The sequence below is a fragment of the Vicugna pacos genome, chromosome 6 (assembly GCF_048564905.1).
Source record: "Vicugna pacos chromosome 6, VicPac4, whole genome shotgun sequence".
Taxonomy (NCBI): Eukaryota; Metazoa; Chordata; class Mammalia; order Artiodactyla; family Camelidae; genus Vicugna; species Vicugna pacos.
The window spans coordinates 23,092,941-23,118,836 of NC_132992.1; the positions used below are offsets into that span (position 1 = coordinate 23,092,941).

Consider the following 25,896-nt stretch of genomic DNA (forward strand, 5'->3'; position numbering starts at 1 on the left):
CACAATAACCTTGCATACATTTCCTATCAAAGTTCCTGATTAGAGCGATTAGAGAGTGTATCACATCCTTATGTTTTATAAGTGAGAAAGCCAAAGTCCAATTTGAGTGATTTGCTGCATTTGGCCACATGAATTGAAGCTCCTGGTTGTACTGCCATAATAGGAAGTACCTACCTTGCTAGTATAATGTAGAGTTCGGCAAATCATACCAGTTTGGCAAGTCATACTGTAATTTATGGCATTGTTGTTCACAGTCCTCCCCAAATATATTAATAAATGATCCATATTCCTGATATTCCAAAGACAGATCTTCAGTCTTGGTCCAGATTATAATGTCTAAAATACGTAATATTAAAGTTGATTTTAAATAATTCAGAGGAGTAGAATTGAGGTTGAGATAAGAAGTGATCAGCAGGGAAGTATGTTACATCATTCATGGACAAGATTTAAATGGGGGTTTAATTATGGAAAGTTGTCGGGATGGAAGAAAGAATGAGTAGAATTTATTATATTATTTGCAAGTAAAAGGGAGAAATGAATTAAGTATGTGTTCTGTCCCTGAAGAGATATAATAATGAAGTTGCATGGTGAGGAGGGTTTTATGGAGATTATGTATGAACTGATATTGACATGATCTCTCTGATCTCCATAAATAATCATAGGTTCCATGCAGTCTAAAAGGACGTGGAATATGGTAGAGAAGGGAGGCAGGTATTTTTCTGGGTTATACTGTCTAAGAAATAGGACATGTCTGGGATATTCTACTTTAGGGCATCTTTGTGTCTGTGGCCCCACCTTTGTAACTGGATTGTAGACTTAGAGAAACTGCTTACAAGGCACAGTAAGTTGTATGGCTTTTAGCTTGGCTGACTCATTCTTAACTTTCTAAGAAGGTGAGATCATTTTAAGGCAATTTGTTGAATATTTTCTCTAGAGTTGTTTCCATATGGAATATAGAGCTCCTCATCTTTTTTCTGCTCTTCATTGTTGTTGTTTAATACATAGTGAATAAATAGGAAATTGAAAAGTCTTAAAATTTTCCTCCAAACCACTAAAGTTTTCAATTATTTCCTTCACTGGCCGATAGATGGCAATGTAGTGCTGCTTATATCGTTGATACCTCTCCCTTGACTTAATACCCATGCCTGAAACTGAGCTGTCACTTGCATATTGAGCTTCCTTTTGAAGCTCTAGTTTAGGGGCCAGTAAAATATGGCCTATGGGCCAATTCCAGTTGCCACTTGTTCGTCCCATTTTTTTTATTGTGATGAAATACATGTAATATAAAATATACCAATTTAAAGTGTACAGTTTGGTAGCATTAAGTGCCTTTACAATGTGGTGCAATGATTACTGCTGTCTGGTTGCGGAATTTTATCATCATCTCAAACAGAAATCCCCTCCCCATTAAGCTGTCACTCCCTTTTCCCCTTTTATTCTAGCCCCTGGCTACCACAAATACGCTTTATGTCTGGATTTGCTTATTCTGAATATTATAACTGGAATCCTACAATATGTGGCCTTTTGTGTCTGGCTGCTTCTTTTCACTTAGAAATTTTCTCAAGGCCCATCATATTGTCCTCTGTATCAGCAGTTCATTCCTTTTTATGACTGAATAATATATCATTATCTGGGTATCCTTTATTTTGTTTATCCATTCATCTGTTGATGGATTTTTCGGTTGCTGCTACCTTTTGGCTATTGTTAATAGTACTGCTATGAACATTCATGTGCGGGTTTTTGTTTAAGACCTATCATGTTTTCAGTTCTTTTGGGTATATAACTAGGAATTGCTAACTCATTCTATATTTAACTTATTGAGGAATCCACCACCTGTTCTTTTGTATAGCTTGTGAGCTAAGAATAGTTTTTACATTTTAAAATTGTTGATTAAAAAAGAACAATATTTCATAGCAAATGATGTATGAAGTTTAAATACATACATATTGAAATACAGTCGTACCTTTGATTATGTGCTGTTTATCTCACAACAGCAGCAGAGCTGAGTAGTTGTGGCAAAGACTATATGGCCTGCAAAGCTAAAAATACTTAATATCTGGCCATTTAAAGGAAAAGTTTGATGACCTCTACTCCGTTGATTCACTGTTTCTATTACATTACTGCTTTAGATTGTCAAATGTCTTTACTTCCCTACAGAACATAATTAGAAATAACTGCTCAGGTTTATAGTTTGATAGCATTCAAAAGATACTTATCTATGATGATAACCACTGAAAGTTTATTTTATTTGGCACGTATCTGAGTAACACTTATTTTATGGTTCTAGTATGATCAGTGCCTCCGACCTCCTCCTTTTTCCCATGAAATAAGATTTACATTTTTTCTGTAGTTAATGTAACACTTTTCATTCCTGAAATTGGCTATTCTGTATGTTTTCTACTTCATTTATTTCTGCTTTATTGTTTATTACTCTTATTTCCTTTTTTGTTAACTTTTTTCTTTTTCTAACATCTTGAGATAGAGCTTAGATTGTTGATTTTCAGCTTTTTCAAATGTGTATTTAAGGGTATTAATTGCTTTCTAAGCATGACTATAGCCATCCAAAGGTTCAGTGTGTCATATTTCATTATCTTAAAATTCAAAATACTCTGTATTTTCTACTACAAGTTCTTATTTGATTTCATGGTTATTTAAAAGTGTAGTTCTTAGTTTCTAAAAAAAGGATGATTTTCTAGGGATCTAAGGTATTATTCATAGCTTAAGTCCAATGTGATAAGAAAATATGCTTGGTATGATTTTAGTCCTTTGAAATTTGTTGAGCATTGCTTTTCTGGCCCAGCGTATGATCAGTTTTTATAAGTGTCCTCTTTGTGTTTGAAAACAATAGGTATTCTGCAGTTGTTGAGTACAGTGGTGCATATATGTTGATTAGATCAAATCTGTTAACTTGCTGGCTTTTCTGTATCTTTACTGATTTTTTTGTCTGCTGTCCTATTACTGACTGAAAGAGGTGTGTTAATATTTACAATTGTGGATTTATCCATTTCTGGTTTCTTCTGTCTGTTTTTGCTTTTGAGTCTGTGAGATGTGTACAAATGTATAATTTTATCTTCCTGGTTAATTAAACCTTTTATTATTATGAAATTCCTCTCTAAGACTTTTTACCTTTAAAAATCTATTTACCTTTATATTACATTGATAAATTAGCTTTCTTTTGGTTAGTTTTTGCATTGTATCTTTTTTTTCCTTTTACTTTTAACCATTTTCTATCCTTATATTTAAGGTGTATTTCTTACCTTTTATTTGGAATATTTATGCTTACTTTTAATGTAATTATTGATATATTGTGTTTAAATCTGTTGCTCTTTCCTTTATACTTCTTTAACATGATCAACTTTCCGTTTTTCTCCTTTTGGGTCCTTTTGGATTGATTAGATTTTTCTTCCTTCCCCTCTTAGCTTATTAATTATATACTCATTCAGTTATTCAGTAGATACCCAGGAGAATACAACATGCACTCTTAACCTTTTCAAAAATAGTAGAAATTAATACTGCTAATACTTTCCCAACAGCACAAAGACTTTAACTACATCCACTTCACTAGACTTACATGCTGTTGTTTTTGTATATATTTTAACCCCACGAGACATTTTTTATTATTTATACATTTTAAATTTATTTAGACTTACTCATATTACTTGCATATTCACTGTGCTCATTTATCTTCATTCCTTCCTGCGTATTTGTGCTTCCATCTAGCTGAGGTTTTCCAAAGAACAAAAGACATCAAGCTATGGATTCAAAGCACTTTGAGCCCTATAATGATAAAAAGAAAGTCATACCTAGAAACATCACAGAAAAAGTGCTGAATTTTACAGTCTTTTGTTTCTCCATGCTTTATCTGGATATTTCCCTCTAACCTCTCATCTGGTTCATTGATTTTCTCTTCAGCTGAATCTGTCTGCTGCTGAACTCATCATTGAATTCTTAATTTTAATTATTGTATTTTTTATAGTCCTAAAAATTCCCCTTGATTATTTTATAGTTTCTAGTGTACCATTGAAATTCTCAATCTTTTAATTTTATGAACAAATTAGCATTTTTAAAAAGTCTGTTTCTGGTGTTTTCATTGGTTTGAGAACCCCCATGTTCTGTGGGTTTCTTTTATCTGTTTTTCATGTCGGTTTTTAGTCATGATCTAGTGTTTCCATATGTCTGGCCAGACATTATACAGGAAAAATTCTAGAGATGATTGTGGGCTCTGAATATTGTTTCCTTCTTCCTGAGAGAGGATTATTATGTGTTTGGGTTTTATTTCAGTTATTTTGCCCTGGTAAGTTTTTTTCCTGGGACACAAATAATCCAAAATTCTCTTAACCTAGTCAGGAATTTAGATGATTTGAAGGTGAGATTCAGTACCTGTTAAAGCAAGTGTATGTATGGTTTACCTTTACTACCAGTGTGTATGTTTTGATTCCCAGCTTAAGGCCTAGAAAGTGGTGGTTATCAGAATCCCTCCTCCTTGAACTACAGTTTTTGTTTTGAGAGCCCTGTGTCTCTTTTTTGGAAGTATAGTTGATTTATAATGTTGTGTTAGTTTTGAGTGGATAGCAAAGTGATTCAGTTATATATACTTTTAAAAATTCTTTTTCATTTTGGTTATTACAAGATACTGAATATAGTTCCCTGTCCTATACAGTAGGTCCTTGTTGTTTATCTGCTTTATGTATAGTAATGTGTATCTGTTAATCCCAAGCTCCTAATTTATCCCTCTTCCCCCCTTTCCCCTTTGGTAACCATAGTTTGTTTTCTATGTCTATGAGTCTCTTTCTGGTTTGTAAATAAGTTTGTTTGTATCATTATTTAAGGGTTCTCCTATAAGTGATACCGTATGATATTTGTCTTTCTCTAACTTACTTCACTTAACATGAGAGTCTCCAGATCCATCCATGTTGCTGCAGATGGCATTATTTCATTCCTTTTTATGGCTTAGTAATATTCTATTGTATATATGCAAGATCTTTATCCATTCATCTGTCGATGGACATTTAAGTTGCTTCCATGTCTTGGCTGTTGTCAGTAGTGCTGCTATGAACATTGGGATGTATGTGTCTTTTTGGTTGGAGTTTTCTCCAGATGTATGCCCAGGAGTGGGATTGTTGGAGGATATGGTAACTCTATTTTTAGTTTTTTAAGGAACCTCCATACTGTTCTCCATGGTGGCTGCATCAATTTACATTCCCACCAACAATGTAAGCGTCCCTTTTCTCCACACCCTCTCCAGTATTTATTATTTGCAAACATTTTAATGATGGCCATTCTGACTGGTGTGAGGTGATACCTCATTGTAGTTTTGATTTGCATTTCTCTAATAATTAGCAGTATTGAGCATCTTTTCATGTGCCTGTTGGCCATCTGTATTTCTTCTTTGGAGAAATGTCTATTTGGGTCTTCTGCCCATTTTTTTTTATTGATTTGTTTGTTTTTTTGATATTAAGCTGTATGAGCTGTTTGTATATTTTGAAAATTAGCCCCTTGTTGGTCATGTCATTTGCAGATGTTTTCTCCCATTCTGTAGGTTGTCTTTTTGTTTTGTTTAGGTTTCCTTTGCTGTGAAAAGCTTTTAAGTTTAAGTAGGTCCCCTTTGTTTATTTTTTTTTGCTTTTGTTTCCATTACTCTAGGAGATGGAGCCAAAAAAAAAATACTGCTGCATTTATGTCAGAATGTTCTGCCAATGTTTTCCTCTTGGAGGTTTACAGTATTCAGTCTTACTTTAGGTCCTTAATCCATTTTGAGTTTATTTTTGTATATAGTGTAAAAGAGTGTTCTCATTTCATTCTTTTACATGTAGCTGTCCAGTTTTCCCAGCACCACTTACTGAAGAAACTGTCTTCTTTCCATTGTATATTCCCTGAAGTCAGGGAGCCAGATTCCTCCAGCTCCGTTCTTATTTCTCAAGATTGTTTTGCTGTTTGGGGTCTTTTGTGTTTCCATGCAAATTTTAACATTTTTTGTTCTAGCTCTGTGAAAAATGTCATTGGTAATTTGATAGGGATTGCATTGAATCTGTATATTGTCTTGAGTAGTATGGCCATTTTAACAGTATTGATTTTTCCAATCCAAGAACATGGTATATCTTTTCGTCTGTTTGTATTGTCTTCAATTTCTTTCATTAGTGTCTTATAGTTTTCAGAGTACAGGTCCTTTGCCTCCTTAGGTAGGTTTATTCCTAGGTATTTTTCTTTTTGATGTGATGGTAAATGGGATTATTTCCTTAATTTCTTTTTCTGCTATTTCATTGTTAGTGTGTAGAAATGCAACTGATTTCTGTATATTAATTTTGTATCCTGTAACTTTACCAGATTCTTTTGTGAACTCTAGTAGTTTTCTGGTAACATCTTAGGATTTTCTATGTATAGGATTTTCTATGTATAGTATCATGTCATCTGCAAACAGGGACAGTTTTACTTCTTCCTTTACAATTTGAATTCCTTATTATATTTTCTTCTCTGATTACTGTGGCCAGGACTTCCAAAATTATGCTGAATAAAAGTGGCAAGAGAGGGCATCCTTGTCTTGTTTCTGATCTTAGAGGAAATGCTTTATAGCTTTTCACCATTGAGTATGTTGTTAGCTCTGTGTTTGTTATAGATGGCCTTTATTGTGCTGAGTTATGTTCTCTCTGTGACCACTTTCTGAAGATTTTTTTTTATTATAAATGGTTGAATTTTACCAAAATTCAGAGCTTTTCTGCATCTATTTAGATGATCATGTGGTTTTTATTCTTCAGTTTGTTAATGTGTATCACACTGATTTTGCAGATATGGAAAAATCCTTGCATCCTTGGGATAAATCCCACTTGTATCTATGTTTATCAGTCATATGGGCCTGTAATTTTCTTTTTTTGTGATCTCGTCTGATTTTGATATCAGGGTGATGGTGGCCTCATAGAATGAGTTTGTTAGTGTTCCTTCCTCTATAATTTTTTGGAATAGCTTCAGAAGGATAGGTGTTAACTCTTCTCTAAATGTTTGGTAGAATTCACCTGTGAAGCCATCTGGTCCTGGACTTTTGTTTGTTGGGAGAACCATGGGGCAGCAGTTCCCAGGGTAGGATCCGGCCTGGTTTGCAGACTTGTTCCACAAGGTTGCAAGATAGACATTTTCTTGCTTCTGGTGTCTGCCCTCTGGTGGATGAGGCTGATCTGGAGGCTTGAGCAGCCTTCTTCATTGGAGGGGCTGGTGCATGCCCACTGGTGGGTGGAGCTGGGTCTTGGCCCTCTGGTGGGCAGGACCATGTCTAGGGGCAAGTTTAGAGGTGGCTGTGGGCTCAGGAAGTCTTTAGGCAGCCTGTCTGCTGAGAGGTGGGGATGTATTCCCACCCAAGTAGTTAGTTGTTTGGTCCTAGATGTCCCAGCACTGGAATCCTAAAGGGTGTTGGATGGGACCAGGTTTTGCAGCTGGTGACCCAAGCAAGATTTCAGCCTTCAGGAGAATTCATGCATATGAATACTCCCCAATATGTCCACCACCATGTCTGTGTCCCGGGGGTGAGCCTCAGCCACCCTTGCCTCTCCAGGAGACCCTTCAAGACCAGCAGGTAGGTCTGGCCCAGGTGCCTATTAAATTACTGCTTTTGCCTTTGGTCACAGTGTGTGTGCGATTTTGTGTTTCCTTTAAGGGTGAAGTCTATTTCCCCTAATCCTGTGGAGCGCCTGCAGTTAAGCCCTAGTGGCCTTCAAAGCCAACCAGTTTGGAGGCTTCTCTTCCTGGTGCTGGACCCCCATGCTAAGGAGCCTGATGTGGGGCTCAGAACTCTCACTCCTGTGAGAGACCCTCTAAATATAGTTATTGACCAACTTGCCTACCCAAAGTGGGGTATGAGATCTAATTATATCACGAGTCTACCCTTCCTACCCATCTTGTTGTGGTTCCTTCTTTATGTCTTTAGTTATAGAAGGTCTTTTCTGGTAGATTCCTGTCTTTTTTAATCAGTGGTTGTTCTGCAGTTAGTTGTGATTTTGATGTGTGCCTGAGAGGAGGTGAGCTCTGGTTCCTTCTGCTCCTCCAGCTTGACTGCCAGCTCCCTGTGTCTCTTTAAAAAATTCTTCGTTTCATAGCCTTCCAACTGGAACTTTTGGGAAGGATCAGCACCTTCAGGGGGAATGTATATGAAATGCTGAGCTTTGCTCTCCTTTGTAGATCTTGGCTCTACAATTGTCTACTGCCTTGGGTCTCTGATGCCTTCAAACAGGTATTTTATATTTGTGTTTTAGTTTGGTGAACAGGAGGAGTACTAGTCCAGCACCTAGTGCTGCAATGACAAAAGAGGAACTATATTCATTCTTTTAGGTTTTTTAGAAATCATACTGAGTAACATATTTGTGATGATAATTTTAAGTTATCAGTAGGAAATAATCAGTATTTTGGTCCTTTTTTCTAGGTGCTGCCATATTGGGGAAATCCTCACGATAGAAAAGTCATTAGGAGGTTCTGGAGTCAGGTAATTTCCACTTACTGTGTGCATGTGATACTCACACACGTATGCAGTCATTATTTCTCCAGTGAATTTGAGTAATTTTTCTTATATAAAATTTCCTTATATATTTCTAGACACTAGGCAAGGACACTTTTTTCTTTTATAATGCTTTTCCTGTTATTGACAATCAGCTGGACTTGAAGTCCAGGATTAAGTAAGAACTTAATAATTAATAAGCTGAAGACAGGTTTTTAACATGGTTTGTGATTTAGGTGACTACTTTAAAAAGTTATGCTTTAATACACCACATCTACATGGGAGTAGCATCTCTTTAGGGCTGTCTTAAACTTCTTGGCCTTAGAAAATAGTTTTCCCTCATTATCTTACGAATTTTTAGTATCTTTTTGTTTTGTTTTTAAAATTTAATTTGTTTGTTTAATTTAATTTTAATTTATTTGTTTTTATTTGAGGTATAGTCAGTTTGGAACGTCAGTCTCTATTGTACAGTGTAATGTTTCAATCATACATATATGTACATGTATTCCTTTTCATCTTTTTCATTATAGATCACTGTGATGAGATATTTAATATAATTCCCTGTGCTATACAATAGAAACTTACTGTATATCTATTTTATATATAGTAATTAGTATCTGTAATCTCAAACTCCCAATTTAGACCTTCCTGCCCCCTTACCCTCTGTCCCCCTGGTAACCATAAGTTTGTTTTCTGTGTCTAAGTCTGTTTCTGTTTTGTAAATGAGTTCATTTGTGTAATTTTTAAGATTCCACATATAAATGGTATCATATGGTGTTTTTTTTCTCTTTTTCTGGCTTACTTCACTTAGAATGTTGACTTCCAGGTCCATCTGTGTTGGCTGCAAATGGCATTATTTTATTCTTTTTTATGGCTGAGTAGTATTCCATCATATAAATACACCACAACTTCTTTATCCAGTCTTCTGTCAATGGACATTTAGGTTGTTTCCATGCCTTGGCTATTGTAAATAATGCTGCTGTGAACATTGTGGTACATGTATCTTTTTGAATTAGAACCTCCTCCAGATATATGCCCAGGAATGGGACTGCTATATCATATCAGGAGTGTGATTTGCTGGATCATAATGGTATCTTTTTTCACCCTTGCTTCTTATATTTACAGAAGACTCTCTACACTCAGGATGCCCCCTTCCATGTGGTTATCACTAGTTACCAACTGGTGGTGCAGGATGTGAAGTATTTCCAGCGAGTCAAGTGGCAGTATATGGTACTGGACGAGGCTCAGGCTCTCAAGAGTAGTTCCAGGTAATATAGGTAGTAGAAACAAAGTCTGTGGGACTAAGAATATATAGATACATAGATATGGGTGTATGATATACATACACATGTGAATAAAGATCAGAGAGATTTCAAAACATGGCATGATATGGTCACTGCATAAGATGTGTATCTGACCAGAAGGCAACAATTCTCTCTTCCATGGAATACAAATATTAATGTTCAGAGTACAAGGGTTTTTCTCAACTTCTATATCCCTACTCAATAATTATGACATTTTAACAGATGTCTTTGTCAAGGAAAATTTCTGTAGAGGGTGTCTGCCCTTTGCTTGAGGGATTATTTTAGACAGGAGGTCTTAGTAGGAGGTAGAATGTTATATTTTGTGGATTGTAGGTTCCTCTGTTTTATGCAGGTTATCCTAGTCCCTGGTTGGTTACTAGACCCCCAAGAATCCTTTTATAGGAAGTTACATGTTTAAAGTGTTCTAATACCTTTAAGGTCCTAAAGTGAATAGTAAATGAGTCCTTGGCTATAAAGTGTTACTCAGTGGTTTTTAAAATTTCCTTTAAAATCACCTTAGGTTTGAAGCATTTTTATTAACTCGTGGTGAGCCTGTAGGATTTTTCTTAGAGATCCGAGTTAACTGGCAGGATGATATTTCCTATGGAATTTTCCATCCTCTGAAGAGCATTACTTCATATTGCATTCTTTTAAGTACGGCATGCTTGTGTCCAGGAGCAATAGACTCACTTTGCATTTTCGTCTACCCTTCCCCTTTGTCCATTGCTTTCCTCCAGACTCACACTGGAGCACATAGAGTAATGATTTTAAACTTTCTACTATAGATAAGTATCTTATAATTAAATAATTTGTATCAACAAAATTGACCAAAGATGGTAGAGGCCCTTGTCAAGCCAGAAAGGATCCTACTATGCCTATCTGAAAACTGTTTTTTTTTTTAATACCCTAATACCATGTTTTCAGTGTAGAGGAATCAGTTCCTTTGAATTTCCTATCCTCAGCTTTGTTGAGTAATATTTTCAGTTTTGTACTTCGTAGAGTACTTGATTCTGAATGTTTGTTATTTTTTTGAAAAGCATTTTCAGAAATATGGGGTCTCAGTAGGGTAAAGAAAGATTTACTGCTAACCTAGAATTTGTAATTCATCTTATTGGACAGTGTTCGTTGGAAGATACTCTTGCAGTTCCAGTGTCGGAATCGGCTGTTGCTAACTGGTACCCCTATTCAGAACACCATGGCAGAGGTAGGCACTAGTAGAGGCCTCAGTTTTATGTGTACGTTAAACAGTGGTTCCAGCGCAGAATAGAGTTCTTTTCCCATGCCCACCTGGGGTGTTACAGCTCTCTACAAATTATAATCCCCATATCAAAGGAGGAATTTGACCATGGCTTGCCCTAAGTAAGTTTTTGGTTTTGGGGTTCTTTGTTGTTTGTTTGTTTTACATCATTCCTAATTTCTTATTCTCTGGCACAAGACAAATAAATTACTATATTCATTGATATTTATGTAATAAATAATGGTCACATTAAGAATGCTTCTCATCTAATGCAGAGATACTTTATATGGGAAGGTAATGTTCTTTAACACTAAGAGGAGCTAAAATTCTTTCTTTCTTTAGAAAGATAATTTGATCATCTAGAAAAGGGATCAGAAAACTTTCTGTAAAGAGCCAGATAATAAATATTTAGACGTCATATGCCATAGAGTCACTCCTCAGCTACTCAGCCTTGCCATTGTAATGGGAAAACACCCATAAATGATAACATGAATGAATAGGTGTGGCTATGTTCCAGTAAAACTTGATTTATGAAAATAAATGGCAGACCAGACTTGGCACCATGGGTGATAATTTGCTGACCCCTTATCTAGAGTTATTAGCAAGTTATGCTACCTCAGACTATGTTCAGTTTTGGAATGGATCTTTATGTAAGATCTTTAAAACTTTCCCAGTGCAAAATCTGAGTAGGACTTGCACTTTCAGCGTGAAATTAATTGAAAAAATTACATTTTGCTAAAGCATCTTACAGAATTAGAGTTGATTGATGAGACGGTGTGCTTACACTCTCACTCACACATGCACATGCGCTTAGACACATACACACGCACAACTCTACAACTTTCACTCTCTCTCCAAACCCTCTTTATATCTTCACAGACTGTCATTTTGTTGCCCTATAGCTATTTCACTTTTCCTTTGTTTCCAGCTCTGGGCTCTGCTGCATTTCATTATGCCAACACTGTTTGATTCACATGAGGAATTTAATGAATGGTTTTCCAAGGACATTGAGAGCCACGCCGAAAACAAATCTGCCATTGATGAGAGTGAGTACTTCTGTGAACTTTCCTTCTTTTTGTCAATGTAGGCAACCGCATAATTGTTTATTTTCTTCAATATGAAGAATTTTTCTTCAAATATACATAGGAGGAATGGGGAGAAAAATTTTTTATCTTATAAAATAATTATGTGCTTTGTGTATATTTAAGAGAGTCAAAAGTGGTCTAATTCAGATGATACTGCTACTATGTAGTGTTGACTGTTTAATCAAGGCAGAATAGGCAAAGTTCATAAAGTATCACATTTTGGCTTATGAAACCCTCATTTTCCATATAGATCCTGAAAAATTCATATGATTCTATGTGGAAGGGGGTAAGACTTTTTTCCTTTGATAAAAACAAAATATTAGAAGGGTAATTTTTATTATTTTCTATCTATATTAGGATTTGTTTCCACTGTAAACATTTTTAACATCTTTTTTTTACCTTGTTGAATGTCTTTTAAGAGAATTTTGAGGTATTTATTACATAGACTTGAAGTGATACCTACTAACTCTTAGAAAATTCCTTAAGTAACTTTTTATACTATATGTTGGTAATTTGCTGACATACTTTGAAGAAACGATTTGAAGGGAACACTGGGAGTCCCACATAGCTTGCATTAGACCTGTATAAGAACCCTGTTATTAAAAAAATGTTCCTAAAACACTCTAAAGGTAAATTTAATAAAAATAAAATAGTCATTGTTGGTCTGAATAAATGAGAGCAAAACACATTTGTCCAGTTGAATATAGGAAGATGATACGGGAACTTCAGATCCTTTGGTTTCCTTCTTGGGAAAAGATTAAGTCATTTTCAGAGAATCATCAAGCAAAAAGGTGTTACAACAGTTAGTGAGAGATGATCATGATATTTCTTTTGTGTTAAATTGATACGATGTATTATTTGTTGGGGGGCTCTTGGCATTTCAGATCAACTCTCTCGCTTACACATGATCTTGAAGCCATTTATGCTGAGGAGAATCAAGAAAGATGTGGAAAATGAATTGTCTGACAAGGTAAGGAAAGAAAACCTCATGAGTTTGGGCCTTAAGAGGCACCAACTTAGGGTTCCAGCATGAAAAAAATTTTCTTGGTAAATTTTAGTTGACGGGTAATTAGTTTGATTGAGAGAACACCTTTAAACTTCAGAGTCAGGGAAGACTTAAAATGAGTCAGTTAATCAAGGCAAGTAATAGGTTTTTCTTCCTTTTGTTTTATGCTTTTTAGTATGGAGATCTTGAAACATTTTACAAAAGCAGAAAGAACAGTATAATGAACCTTCTCGTAACCACTATACAGCTTTAGTGGTCAGCTGATGGCCATGCCCCACCCCTCTGGATTATTCTGAAACAGATCCTTGGTGTCTTTTATTTCATTTTGGAATATTTTCATATGTACCTCTCAAAGATTCGGTGTTTTTTAAAAATACATAATCATATATCATCATTGCCGCTACTAAAAAACGGCACTTACTCCGTTGTAGTATCACATATCCAATCAGTGCTCAGATATCCCTAGTTGTTTCTCTGTGTGTGTGTTTTTCTTTCTCTCTTAAAGTATTCAGTTTTCGAAGTCAGAATCCAAGCAAGGTTCACACACAGTATTTGGGTGATATGTCTCTTTAGTATCTTTTAATCCCTCCCTTCTTTTTTCTCTTGAAATTCCTTGTTGAAGAAACTGAATTGTTTGTCGTATAAAGTTTTCCTCACACTAAATTTTGCTTATTGCATCGTTGTAATGTCTAACATATTCCTCTGTCTCCTGTTACTTATACTAACTGAGAGTTAGCTTCAGAAGTTTAATGTGGTTTGAGTTGTAATACTTTTTTTCATACAAAGCCAATAATTCTGGCTTATAAATGTCTTTTTGTTGGATCCCTACTAGACTTCTATAATTTTCTATTATCTCTTGTGATTCCTTCCCATATTCTCCTCTTTTCTTCCAGTTCCCAGTCCTTTGTAATATTTTCCCATCTTCCATAGATTGCACCTGTTTCTCACAATTCTTCTCTTTGTGTAAAAGGCATCTTTCCAGATTCTTCATAACATCCAGTGGTTCTCCTTTATCACTGTCAGAAAGCTGGTTCATTTTGAAATAATCTCTCTTATAAGATTATGGTGGGATTGTACACCTTCAAAGAGAAGAGTAGAAATGTATCTTTGTTTTAATCCTTTTTTTAAATATGGATGGCTATTTCGTGAAACTGGCTGATTTTAACTAAATAGCACTGTCCCACAGATGTACTTGAAAGAAGGAGAATACTTTATTGAAAAATGGATCTTTTGTATCAGAAAGGCCTTAAAAACCATAGCAGTATCATAATGTCTGTTATTTAGTGTTAGATGTGATCAGAAGATGTATGGTTCTTAACCACTGTGCATAGTATTAATTTCTTAAACATCAGTAATGTTTCTACTCTATTATTAAAAATATATATGTATTGTTGAACTCTTACTATCTGCAGCAGCTGATAAATAAAGATGCAACTTCCAGGTTCTGTTCAGATTCCCAAGGGAGATGAATACATAAATAGCTAATAACTGTATCATAAGATATACCATGATTATCTATGTGAAGTATAATGGGAACATAGTCAGGGAGTAGTTCTTTTACAGAAAGTTAGAGAAGGTATCAAAGCAGAGGTGACATCTGAGCTAGATCTAGAATAATGAGTTGGCATTTACTAGGAAAATATGATAGGAAGGGGATGCTAGGCAACAAGCACAATGTGAACAAAGGTAGAACAACACTCAGATATGCAGCATGTTTGGCAAACATTATTCAGATTATTGTTGCTAAGGTATATAGGAGGACGTGGTGATGAAGAGACTGGGACAATACAGTGGGTTAGATTATGGGAGGCCTCTGTCTACGAGTTAATTTTTAATACTTTACTGTAAGCAGTAACTTACAATGAAGGTTTTTAGCAGTTGAGGATCTTATAAGATTTATATGGAAAGCTTCTTAGAATCAGGAGAGACTAGAGGCAGGGAGGCCCCACAGTGATAGCAGTCTAGATTAAATATGAGATTCTGCAGTAAGGCAATGAGAATGGTCAGAAAGGTTGTTGAGAGGTAAATTTCCAGGTTGAGCTGAGGGACTTAGGAAACGATACAACATAGGATATGAGAGAGAAAAAAATCAGAGCTGCTATTGGGGTAACTGAGTGAATGGTAATGCTATTAATCAATTATGTAAATTTTGGAGGACAGAATTTTTTTTATTTTTCTGACCTGTCACAAATGCAATTGCTGCAGGCTCTCTGAGTAGTACTATTATAGTAAGTAGTAGGAAATGTCAGGCTGGAATGTCTGGAAATATATTTTTGCAAATCACTGCTGTGGAGAGTAGTTGGTGCTATTGGAAATGGAAGAAAATTGCCGAGGAATAGCAAGTAGAGAGACAAGGGAAGAGGGTCAAGGAAAGAACATTTTTTCTGGATAACTAGCCACAGTATAGCTATATAGAGATACTGAGTTTCTAGAGCTCTATGTATTGTTTTTTCCAATCACAATCTACCTTGCATGAGTTTCCAACTTTATGCTGATAGTGAGTTTTCTTACAGACTGTTTTTCAAAATATAAATATCCTTTTTGGTTTTTTAGATTGAGATTCTAATGTATTGCCAGCTGACCAGCCGACAGAAGCTGCTATATCAGGCACTAAAGAACAAAATTTCCATTGAGGATTTATTACAGTCTTCTATGGGCTCTACCCAGCAAGCACAGACGACCACCAGCAGCCTGATGAATCTGGTCATGCAATTTAGAAAGGTAAGAGCTTAGGTCAGTTGCCTTGGAGTTGTCTTTATTAACTCACTTAAAGAAAAAGCCTCTTTCTAGCCTTGATGCCAAATAAACAAGGTCTGGTTAAAAAAATTATATGTGTGTGTGTGTATGTGTGTGTGTATATATATATATATATGGTGAAAGAAGGAAAGTATATATTCACAAAGGTAAACATTGCAGGGTTTGGGATCTCCCATCATTTCATAGAGTGATGTCTGTACATGACAATATTGTCATATCATTTCCTTTCCTCTTAGGTGTGTAATCACCCAGAGTTGTTTGAACGCCAAGAAACTTGGTCACCATTTCATATTTCCCTAAAGCCATACCAGATTTCAAAGTTTATCTACCGTCATGGACAGATCAGGGTCTTCAACCATTCACGAGACAGGTGAGCAAATACTAATATCTATTTGCTCTAAGAGTGTTTTTGTACTTTGAGGTTTTGTGGCTTAGCAGATAAATCTAATAGAGAGTGTTTTGAGTTCTACAACAATGAGGTGTTTAAGCAGTGGGTGGACAACTATTTGTTGAGGGATCTTGAGATAGGATCTGTTCCCTGTCAAGGGTTTACCTGAATGACTTCAAAGGCCCTAGCTACTTCCCTTTGCCTTTCTGAATGAGAAATGTGCACCTGGGTGCAAATATGTACTTGCACCGAGAGAGATCAGCAAATGTCTCTGCTCTGTACTGACATTGCTTTGTGGTGCCTTGTTTCACACTTGGAATAGCACTTGTGGAAAAACTGATTGCATTTCAGACACATCAGATTTACCTTCTTTCCAGAATCAGCAGTTACAGATTTGGTAAAGTGAAGTGATTGTTAATGATAATATGCTGGAAACTACTTTCATTCAGAAAATAGTTGTGAGGCCCATTTTGTACCTCTGAGTGAGAGTGGTCCTGGCTTCTAGATTTTTTAACAAACTTCCAAAGGATTCTTAGGCACACCTGCATTTGAGAACCTTAGATTTACAAAGCTCCTTCTGTAGAGAAACAGTGTGAACAGTATCATCAAAATAATTATTAACAACATTTAGCCTAATGAAACTGAAATAGAGACATTTTTTGTGTTTAATTTTAAGAATCCTTTGTCTGTGAGAACTCCAGGCTAATATTTACATAAATGGACAAGGGGAAAGAGACCAGAGTTGTAGTGCTTTTTTTTTTTCTTAATATGATATGTGATAATTTGCAGAATTTTGCTAGAATTGTGATTCTCTGAGATAAAAACGAGACTACTTTGAACTTGTAATATTATCTAATACCTTTATTAAGTACTTAGTACTTTCTGACATGTATGCTATGATTTTTGCCTGGAAGTATGGCAGCAAATTTCTCAAAAGTAGAAACAGCTTCAAACCTAAAAGATTCTTTTAGTTTGGAGCCTCCAGTTTAGTTAACTTCCCAATATTTATATTTGGGTTTGGATTTATTTTATTTACTTACTTTACAGGTGGTTAAGGGTTCTTCTTTCTCCATTTGCACCAGACTATATCCAACAGTCTCTCTTTCACAGAAAAGGTAGGCGTTTTGATCTTTGAGAAAGAAAGTATGCCAAGGATTTACCAGGATGCTCTTTGTTTTGTTGATTTGAAACTAGTAGATGCTGTGCCTGAATGCTAGGCCTTTATAAAGTCTTCATAAGATTTAAGTAAATTAGTAGCCCTCATCTATAGATGCTATGCTTTATGGCTATAGGAGATAGCAATAAGAATTTTTTTGGATTAATTGTTTTTCATTTTGATTGACCGTCTATCTCTAGTTTGTAGCTGCCTCTGAAGAATATCTTTTATCTTTTTTTTTTCCCTTAAATTTTTGAATAGAGGTGTGAGACACACAATGCAGGACTCTTATTAATGTGATTTAGGTCCCTCTTCCTTAGTCTAGGGAAAAGAAGCTGCTCAACTTTAAGCATTGACCAAAGTATTAGCGCAAAGTTTCCGAATCTTTCACTTCTGTTCTTTGCTTTCCTTTTCTTCTCCTGGCATGATAAAAAGGGAAAGGTGGTTAGCCAAGGATCCAAAAACCCCAACGGGAACTGGGGAGCCAACTCCATTCTGACCCACATATAGCATATCTCATAGGTCTGCCCCTTCTACTTGTGATTGTAGTACAAAAATATGACAGTCTGTCTTCTATCAAAGTGGCTGTATCAGAACTTTTAGAAAAGCCTTTGTCTCTTAAGTCAAAATTCAGCAGTTCAGCAGGTTTTAGTTGAATATTATCTCTTGGTTTTCTCTTAAGTTAAACTTTGTCCTTTGGTATTCCAGGTGTTAATGAAGAAAGCTGTTTCTCTTTCCTTCGCTTTATTGATGTATCTCCAGCCGAAATGGCAAACCTCATGCTTCAGGGACTTTTGGCCAGGTGAGAAGTTGGTTCATTGTTTGATGAGAGAACAGTTGGAAATAAATAGGGACAAAGGTTGAATACTGTGAGATTAAATATTTAATATTATATCATCTTAGAAAGTCTCTCATTCTTTTTGTCTTGTTAAGAATAAAAGTTTTATAAGAAAATCATAATTTTCTTCTGATCATTTAATAAGTGCATGATGCTTCTTGGTATACCTTAAATAAAAACTATTTAGGCTCTTCTTCCAAATGCTACCAGAAGGTCTTCAAGTCTTCTTAATTTCAAGGTAGACTACTATGTTTTTATTTGCTTCTATAAGGCAAATGATGGCTGATTCCTTTAATTAGTAGTGATTGCAGCATAGCCTGCCTTAACTATTCTGGGAAACTTAGTTCTGTGTTCTAATTCTTTGGAATAGTGGCTTTTTCTTAAATTATTACTTTGTATTTATGTAATAAGTAGTGACCTCGTTAGGAGATGCTGTCTCCATAACATGAGGATGTTTTTATGAGAGTTTTTGTGATTAGAGTTGACTATTCCTTAATACTGAGAGGAGCTTTACGGAGGATTTTCGTTTTCATAGTAGCAAACCAAGTCATGCCAAAGATAGAATTTATAGAACAAAAGTATGAAATGACTTTATCTGAAAGTAGGAAAGAACTATGCTAAAATGCTCGAGATTTACAAAAGAGACATGTTAATGAGAGACAAGGTTCCTTGCTGCTATGAACTACCCTCAAACCTCCATGGAGCACTGAATAAGCATGTCTGCTGTGGTTTGTTTCAGATGGTTAGCTCTTTTCCTGTCTCTGAAAGCCTCCTACAGGCTCCATCAGCTGCGCTCCTGGGGAGAGCCAGAAGGGGGAATCCAGCAGAAATATCTGAGAAACAAGGATTTCCTTCTTGGGGTTAATTTTCCACTCTCCTTTCCCAACCTTTGCAACTGCCCTTTGTTAAAGGTAAGCAGTTATTTCAGCATCAATTATCTGTGTAGTACTCCCTTCCCTTTTCTTTGAATCAATTAAAGTAATAAAGTAAATGATGGCCTGACAGATCCAGAAAGTTCCCAGAGCAGTAGAAGCAATGTATTGTTATAACTTATTATATATAATATATAACTTAATAGACATTTTATATATGTGTATGTATGTGTAATACATATTTTGTATATAACTTTACTATGAAGTACACAGGTCCTAAATGTATAGTACTTCTAATTTACATATGTGTATACACTTGTGTAACAACTGCCTAGGTTAAGGTATAGAACATTTCTAGCACCCAGAAGTCTCCCTCATACTTCTCACTTAATACCTCTAGTTCATGACAAACCAACAAATAAAGGTAGTCACTATTCTACTGCTATCATCCCAGATTATTTTAGCCAGTTTTTGAACTTTATGTAGATGGAATTTTATTCAGTATTTACTGTTTTGTGTCAATTATTATGTCTGTGAGATTCCCTCAGTTATTATGTCTATCAGATTCATTCATGTCGCAATTACTATGTCTATGAGATTCATTCATGTCGCACTATAGCATTCTTTTTTAATGCTGTGAAGTGTTTCATTGTCTGAATAAACCATAATTTATTACTCTTTTCTACTGTTATTGGATATTTAGGTTGCTTCCAGTTTGGAGCTATAGTGAATAAAAGTGCTATACACATTCTTGTACATGTCTTTGATGAATGTTACCACTGATTTGGGGGGTTTATATCCAGGAGTAGAATTGCTATATCATTACATACATGTATGTTTAGATTTAGTACCCACTGCCGAATATTTTTCCAAAATGGTTTTATAAAGCTACACTCTCACCCGCAATGTGAGATTTTACAGTTGTTCATCGTCCTTTCCTACCTCTGGTATTGTCAGTCAGTTTTTTTGAATTTTGATTTTAAATTGCATTTCCATGAAAAGTAATGATGTTGAGCACTTTTTCATGTAATTGCTGGCCATTGTGTAGCAAGTAAGGGGAACAGTGATAGGAAATAAGGTTTTAGATGCATGTGCAGATCATGTGGGGCCTCATATAAGTTATTGCTAAGGATTTGGATTTCATTCTGAATGAAATGGGTAACACTGAAGGGTTTTGAGAAGAGATTTGTATGTTTATATGTTACAGTTCTTCAACTAGAATAAAAATTTAGAAGGTAGAACATTTTCTTTGTATGCTTCAGAAAATTTAATGAGTCATATTAGTTTAATAATTAACTGCTATTGAATGTAGGATGTTCTTTGTGTGGATCTGATATTTACCACTATACACTGAAGACCCATACAATTTCCTTCTCTTCTATTTTCCCACTTGGTTTCTTAAGCATTGCTCCATGTACTTTTTTGGACTCAAGATACGATTGTTAATGTAAAAGGAGACTAGGATTGGGTTCCAACCTATTTGGAATAATATAGTCAATGATGGCAAGGTGACTTCCTACTAGTCAATACTGGTAATGTCTGATGAAGAGTTGCTTAACCTCCTGCATACCAGTTTCCTTACATTTGGTATTGTATATTGCTACATTTACAATTTTTTACTAGTTTTATTTTGGGTACAGAAAGCACCATTCTTCCAGGGATTTATTATGCCCTATCATGTAGACACTTGTATCTTAACACTGAAAGATATGCACCACTTATTTATATTCTACTTTCTGAAAATACAGTAGTGTGTTCAGAGCACCTGTTCAGTGAGGTCCTTGTACTGATTAATTTCCTGAGAGATTTAAATGTGGGCAGTATGATTCAGGATTTTGGTGTCATTCATCCGTATGTCCAAGATACATACATTGAAGTACCAACCAGGTAGTGTATCTTGCCAGTTTGTCAATCTGTGTATTCTAAGAAATACTTGCTTTCAATTAAGCAGAATGATCTTTACATGGTATCTAGCCTTAAGGATTAGAATAGGTTCTAAATGAAGAATTATTTTGCTGAAGCTCCATTAGTAACAATTAATAAAATATAATAAAACCCATTATATCTCTGGCTTTTGAACTGTGGCCATGACACACAAGAGTATTTTATACAACATGGTAGTTATATAGATACACCAGATATTACATACACATATGTAAAGTTTTGAGACAAAATATTCGTGAAACACTCCTTACCCTCATATACAGTGCGCCTTGATTTTTTCCTTTTATTCATTGCTCTTAATGTTAGTTGGAACTTACTAAAAAATGATTTCATGACCTTACTACTCAAGTTTGAAAAATACATCATTCATTGACTGCACAATACTAGACTTCCCAGAGGACTAGGTAAAGAGAATCACCATGTAGAAGATTCTGGATCTTGGAAAAAAAAGATTCTGGATCATTCTTTTTAATTACAAGAAAGGAAAGAAACTGACATTTTGGGACTTAAGGAAGAGTCTCGGTTTCTGAGTATGAAAGAGACGACCAGAAGTCACTCAGAAGGCAGAATGTACATTTCATTGCAGTTACCCTGACATGTAGTTAAGTGTTCAGGATCCGTCTCTGTCTTAGTGTATTTTTGGTATATATCTGTTATATCCCTGGTATTCAAAGACAGTATAAATAAAGATAAGTAATTTTTAAAGAACTGACCAATTCAAACTTGAGCAAAGTAGTTCATTATGGGAACTGTCCCCCCAGAATGGCTTTGTTAGAATATGCCTGTTACCACTATTGTGCTGTTTCTCAGACTGCTTTCTCTGAACTGAGTTTTCCTTATTCAGGAAACATTTCTCTAGAGAATATAACATTGTTTTGCAGAGAGGAGTAGAGAAGAAAATTAATCCTTTAGAACAGATTTTGAAAATTCATTCATTAAGAATATAAATTAAAAGTCAAAACTTAAGATGCATGATATTTTAGTGTGTGTGTGTATATATATATATATGTATATATATATATATGTATATATATATATATGTATATATATATACACACACATATCAAAAACACATTTCCAGATTTCATAGTCTACTCTGATCTGCCAGTTCACAGTCTTACAAAAGCATGATTGAAAAAAAGTCTTTTTTGAAAGATAACTCTTCAAATTTGGACAACAATGCAGAGACTAAATGTAATAATTACTGTCATGCTGTTGTTCGGATTTGTCATTTGGTTTTAAATACAAGATCTTGGGTTCCTGCTGTTTGTTACTTCGTGTAGAATAATTTTATCATGTATGTGCTTTGTGCCTTTCACTGATATGACTTGTTTATTATTGAGACCTATAAAAATACTTCTGGCGTTGCTAATGCAATTTACAAATCCTCTGGAAGACCCCTTTAAATAGGTTGCTACTACTATGGAATCAGAGAGAAAATTTTTTTATCTTTTCACAAAAAAACAAACTTACATTGTGCTTCCTGTTTTCAGTAAATGTCCTAAAAATATGACTTGAGAGGTATTTGCTATCTTTCATATGGTGAGTTAGAAACTCAGGAAGGACAAGAAAAGTCTTGAAAGAGTAAAAAAGGACTGACATTAAAATGTGGGCTCTGCTCTATCTTTAAAGCTTGAGGGGATAGGAAGAAAATTTGTAAATGATAACCATTACCCTAGTAAGTTATTAGGGAGTTAAAATTTTTTTTCTAATGAAATTAATAACCATTTGAATTTGTGAATCATAAGAAGCAGCTAACTTGATTTTCTGTAAAGTTGACCATTGGCTTTACTTTAGTAGGTAACAGGCCAAGTAGATTAGTGAGACAAGGAGAAGTAATAGGTATATTAAAAATTTTAAACCTTTTCTCTTGTTGCCTTGGCTGTCCTTCTAGAGATATTAACATGCATATGGGAAAGGACACAAATCTAAGTGTACATACTGCCTGATAAGGTCACAAAACCCTGTCAGAACTCTGCTGCAGAAGCTCCTTAGTATCCACTTTCATTCGCTGTTCCTCCCCAATGTCCTCCCCACATGAATTACTATAGGCACATATTTGGGTGGTTTCTAGTTTTCGTTATTGCATACAGTGCTGCTATGAATAACACGCCTGTTAATGAAAATTCATATGTATTTTGTGAGGTATATATATATATCTTGTAGTCATATTGCTGTGTCACAGGATATGCATTTATGGTCATCTTTAATCGGCATGTCAAAACAGGTTTTTTTAAGCAGCTGCACCAGTTTTCATTCCCATTAACAGTGTATAAGAGGTTCTAGTTGCTCCATGTCCTTGTCAGAATGTGATATTGTTTGTTCCTTTTAGCCCTTCTATGTGATGGTATCTCATTGTAGCTTTAAATTACATTTCCCTTATCAATGGTGACATCAAATATCTTTCCTAAAGCTCATTGGCCATTTGGATAACCTCCTTTATGAAATGCTTATTCAGACCCTTGCTTATTTTTCTATTAGGTTGTCTGTATTTTTCATAGTGATTTGTAGTTCTTTATGTATTGCAGATATCTTCTACTCTGTAGCTTACTTTTTCACTCTCAGTGGTGCCTTCTGTTAAATAGTTAGCATTTTTGCTGTCCTGTTGAGGAAATCTTTGCCTATACCAAGGCCATGAAGATAATCCACTGTTTTTCTCCACAGGTTTTTTTTGATTTACCTTTCACATTCAAATCTGCAAGAAACTGGGTTTTTTGTCTGTGTTATGGGTTGTCATTTTTTTACATACAGAGATCCATATCCATTTCACTCAACTTCATTTACTGAAAAGACCATCCTTATTGCTTTATTGCACTGCTGCATTACTTTTGTCTAACAGGTGGCTGTATATATATGTGAGTCTGTTTCTGGATTCTTCCATTAGTCGATTTGTCTGTCTACTCTACCTTAATAACTATAGGTCCATAATAAGGCTTGATAGCTGGTAGCACAGGTCCTCTAGCTTTGTTTTTCTGCAGTTGCCTTCACTGTTCTTGGCACTTTGCATTTTCATGTAAATTTTGGATCAGCTTATCTATCTTAATTTAAAGTCTTTTCAGCAATGTAGACAGTGCATGCCAGTAGCCCCAAATGTTTTTTGATTGTGTCCCCCTTGTTATTAAAACATTCTTTATCCATTTTGCCAATACATATGTATTATTTCACTTAAAATGATAATACAAATAATAACATATTAATATAATTCACATTATGAAGCTTGCAGGTTCTGTTTTTGGAGACCAGTGATCTGGACAGTAAAAGAAGCCTAATTGAGTAAGGAATGTAATAGAGGGGAAGACACACTATTTATTGGAGAAAGTACTCCTGTTTTTCCTCACACACTCTTCATTCTTTCTCTAGTGCTATTTTCAGTTGCTTGATCCCAAGGCACAGTGGTATTGAGTGAACGGGTGCATTGATTTATATGTCAGAAGAGCTTATTAAGTGAAGGAATCTCCAGTGATAGAATATGATCTTGGGTTAAGAGCTGGGACTTTTCTAATGCTCTTTTTTTATCCTTGTCCAGGCTACCTTCAGAAAAGCCTCTTCCCAGTGTGAGTCTTCTCCCACAGAGGGAAAGCGCATGTAATTAATGCTGCTTACAAACCTGTCCTGCATCAGTGTTTACTGTGGGCATGGTGTGTTAACAGTCATGGTCCCTATTTTCTGCTTTGAAAAATGATTCATGTATATAGTAAAAATATCTGCACAAAATTAAAAATACTTTAAAAATAAAAATGGTTCAAGGTCAGAGTTGAAAGATGACATAATTAGCTGCCAGGCTAATGGTAGATGATTACTGGTAAAGTTCAGGATGAAAGGTCACTTTAGGTTGAAATGGACAAAAAACTCTTTTATAGTATTGTTTTATTAGTTGGATCTTGAGTGGTAGGGATCTGGTTAGGAAGAGGGATATTCTAAGTTAAAAGATGAGCCAAAATAAAGGGCAATAGTGAGAAAAAGGGCCGGAAAGGTAAATCACCTTTTCTCCCAAGAGGTCTTTGAATGCTAATCTATTGGAGTTTAGATATTAAACCAGGAGTTTCAGCCCTTTTTTGGCTCACTTTTTTCAACAGATGCTACAGTTGTAATCCTGGGGAAATAAAGTTTTGATGGCTACCCTCAAGCCATGGGGAGGAATAATCTGGTAGTTGGCTTCAGGAAGGCTATTAAATCACTCAGCTCATTACATCACACCAGTGGGGATCTCTGCCATTGGCACTTAATGACTAATCTCGAGAGTGTGATATGAGGAAAGATTGGACACGGGTCCATGTTAAGGAGGGTATTAAACTAAAGTTCCAAGTATTAGGTACAAAGGACCCAATAGAAATGGTTGTAACCAAAAGATGACAAAGAAAAAGGTAAAGGGACTCTTGATTGATTTGGATATGGGTGAGAACTGGCAGTGAAGGAGTAACTTCCAAAACCCAGAGTTCAAGAGAGGATTCAGAAGGAGTGATAAATTCTATATCAAGTTTAAAGTGAAAATTTAGAAGTGAGATTATGAGCTCTTTGATATTATGAGTACAGATATAACAGAGAAGGCCCCGAGGCAGGGGTTTACTGAGGGAAAGATTCTGGCAAGAAAGTGTAAAAAGTGGGTAATGGAGTGTGACAGTTAAAAAGAATAGGAGGGTAATTCAGGAGGGACAGTTGCATTTAACTAAAAGCGGGGTTTATAAGAGAGAGGAGACTCAGATTTGAAGATGAAAAGTAAAGAAGGTGGCTAAGAGGGAAATCGAACATGCAAGAAGGATGATTAATAGGGATGCAAAAGTAGTTAATCACTCTTTTCATATAGTAGAAAACTAGTTAATACTGATAGGAGCT

At 35.4% G+C, this 25,896-nt stretch overlaps 1 protein-coding gene across 4 annotated transcripts in view; it reads left to right on the forward strand.

Annotated features, from left to right (window-relative positions):
• INO80 (INO80 complex ATPase subunit) overlaps nucleotides 1-25,896 on the forward strand; it is a 113,280-nt gene that overhangs the window by 40,340 nt on the left and 47,044 nt on the right. For all 4 annotated transcript variants that reach the window (XM_072962657.1, XM_072962655.1, XM_072962656.1 and 1 more), the window contains 10 exons: nucleotides 8,405-8,464; nucleotides 9,602-9,744; nucleotides 10,900-10,984; nucleotides 11,946-12,063; nucleotides 12,987-13,072; nucleotides 15,662-15,829; nucleotides 16,102-16,235; nucleotides 17,301-17,368; nucleotides 18,118-18,211; nucleotides 18,987-19,158. In XM_072962657.1, the coding sequence (XP_072818758.1) occupies nucleotides 8,405-8,464; nucleotides 9,602-9,744; nucleotides 10,900-10,984; nucleotides 11,946-12,063; nucleotides 12,987-13,072; nucleotides 15,662-15,829; nucleotides 16,102-16,235; nucleotides 17,301-17,368; nucleotides 18,118-18,211; nucleotides 18,987-19,158 (1,128 nt within the window). The remainder of the gene's footprint in view (nucleotides 1-8,404; nucleotides 8,465-9,601; nucleotides 9,745-10,899; nucleotides 10,985-11,945; nucleotides 12,064-12,986; nucleotides 13,073-15,661; nucleotides 15,830-16,101; nucleotides 16,236-17,300; nucleotides 17,369-18,117; nucleotides 18,212-18,986; nucleotides 19,159-25,896) is intronic.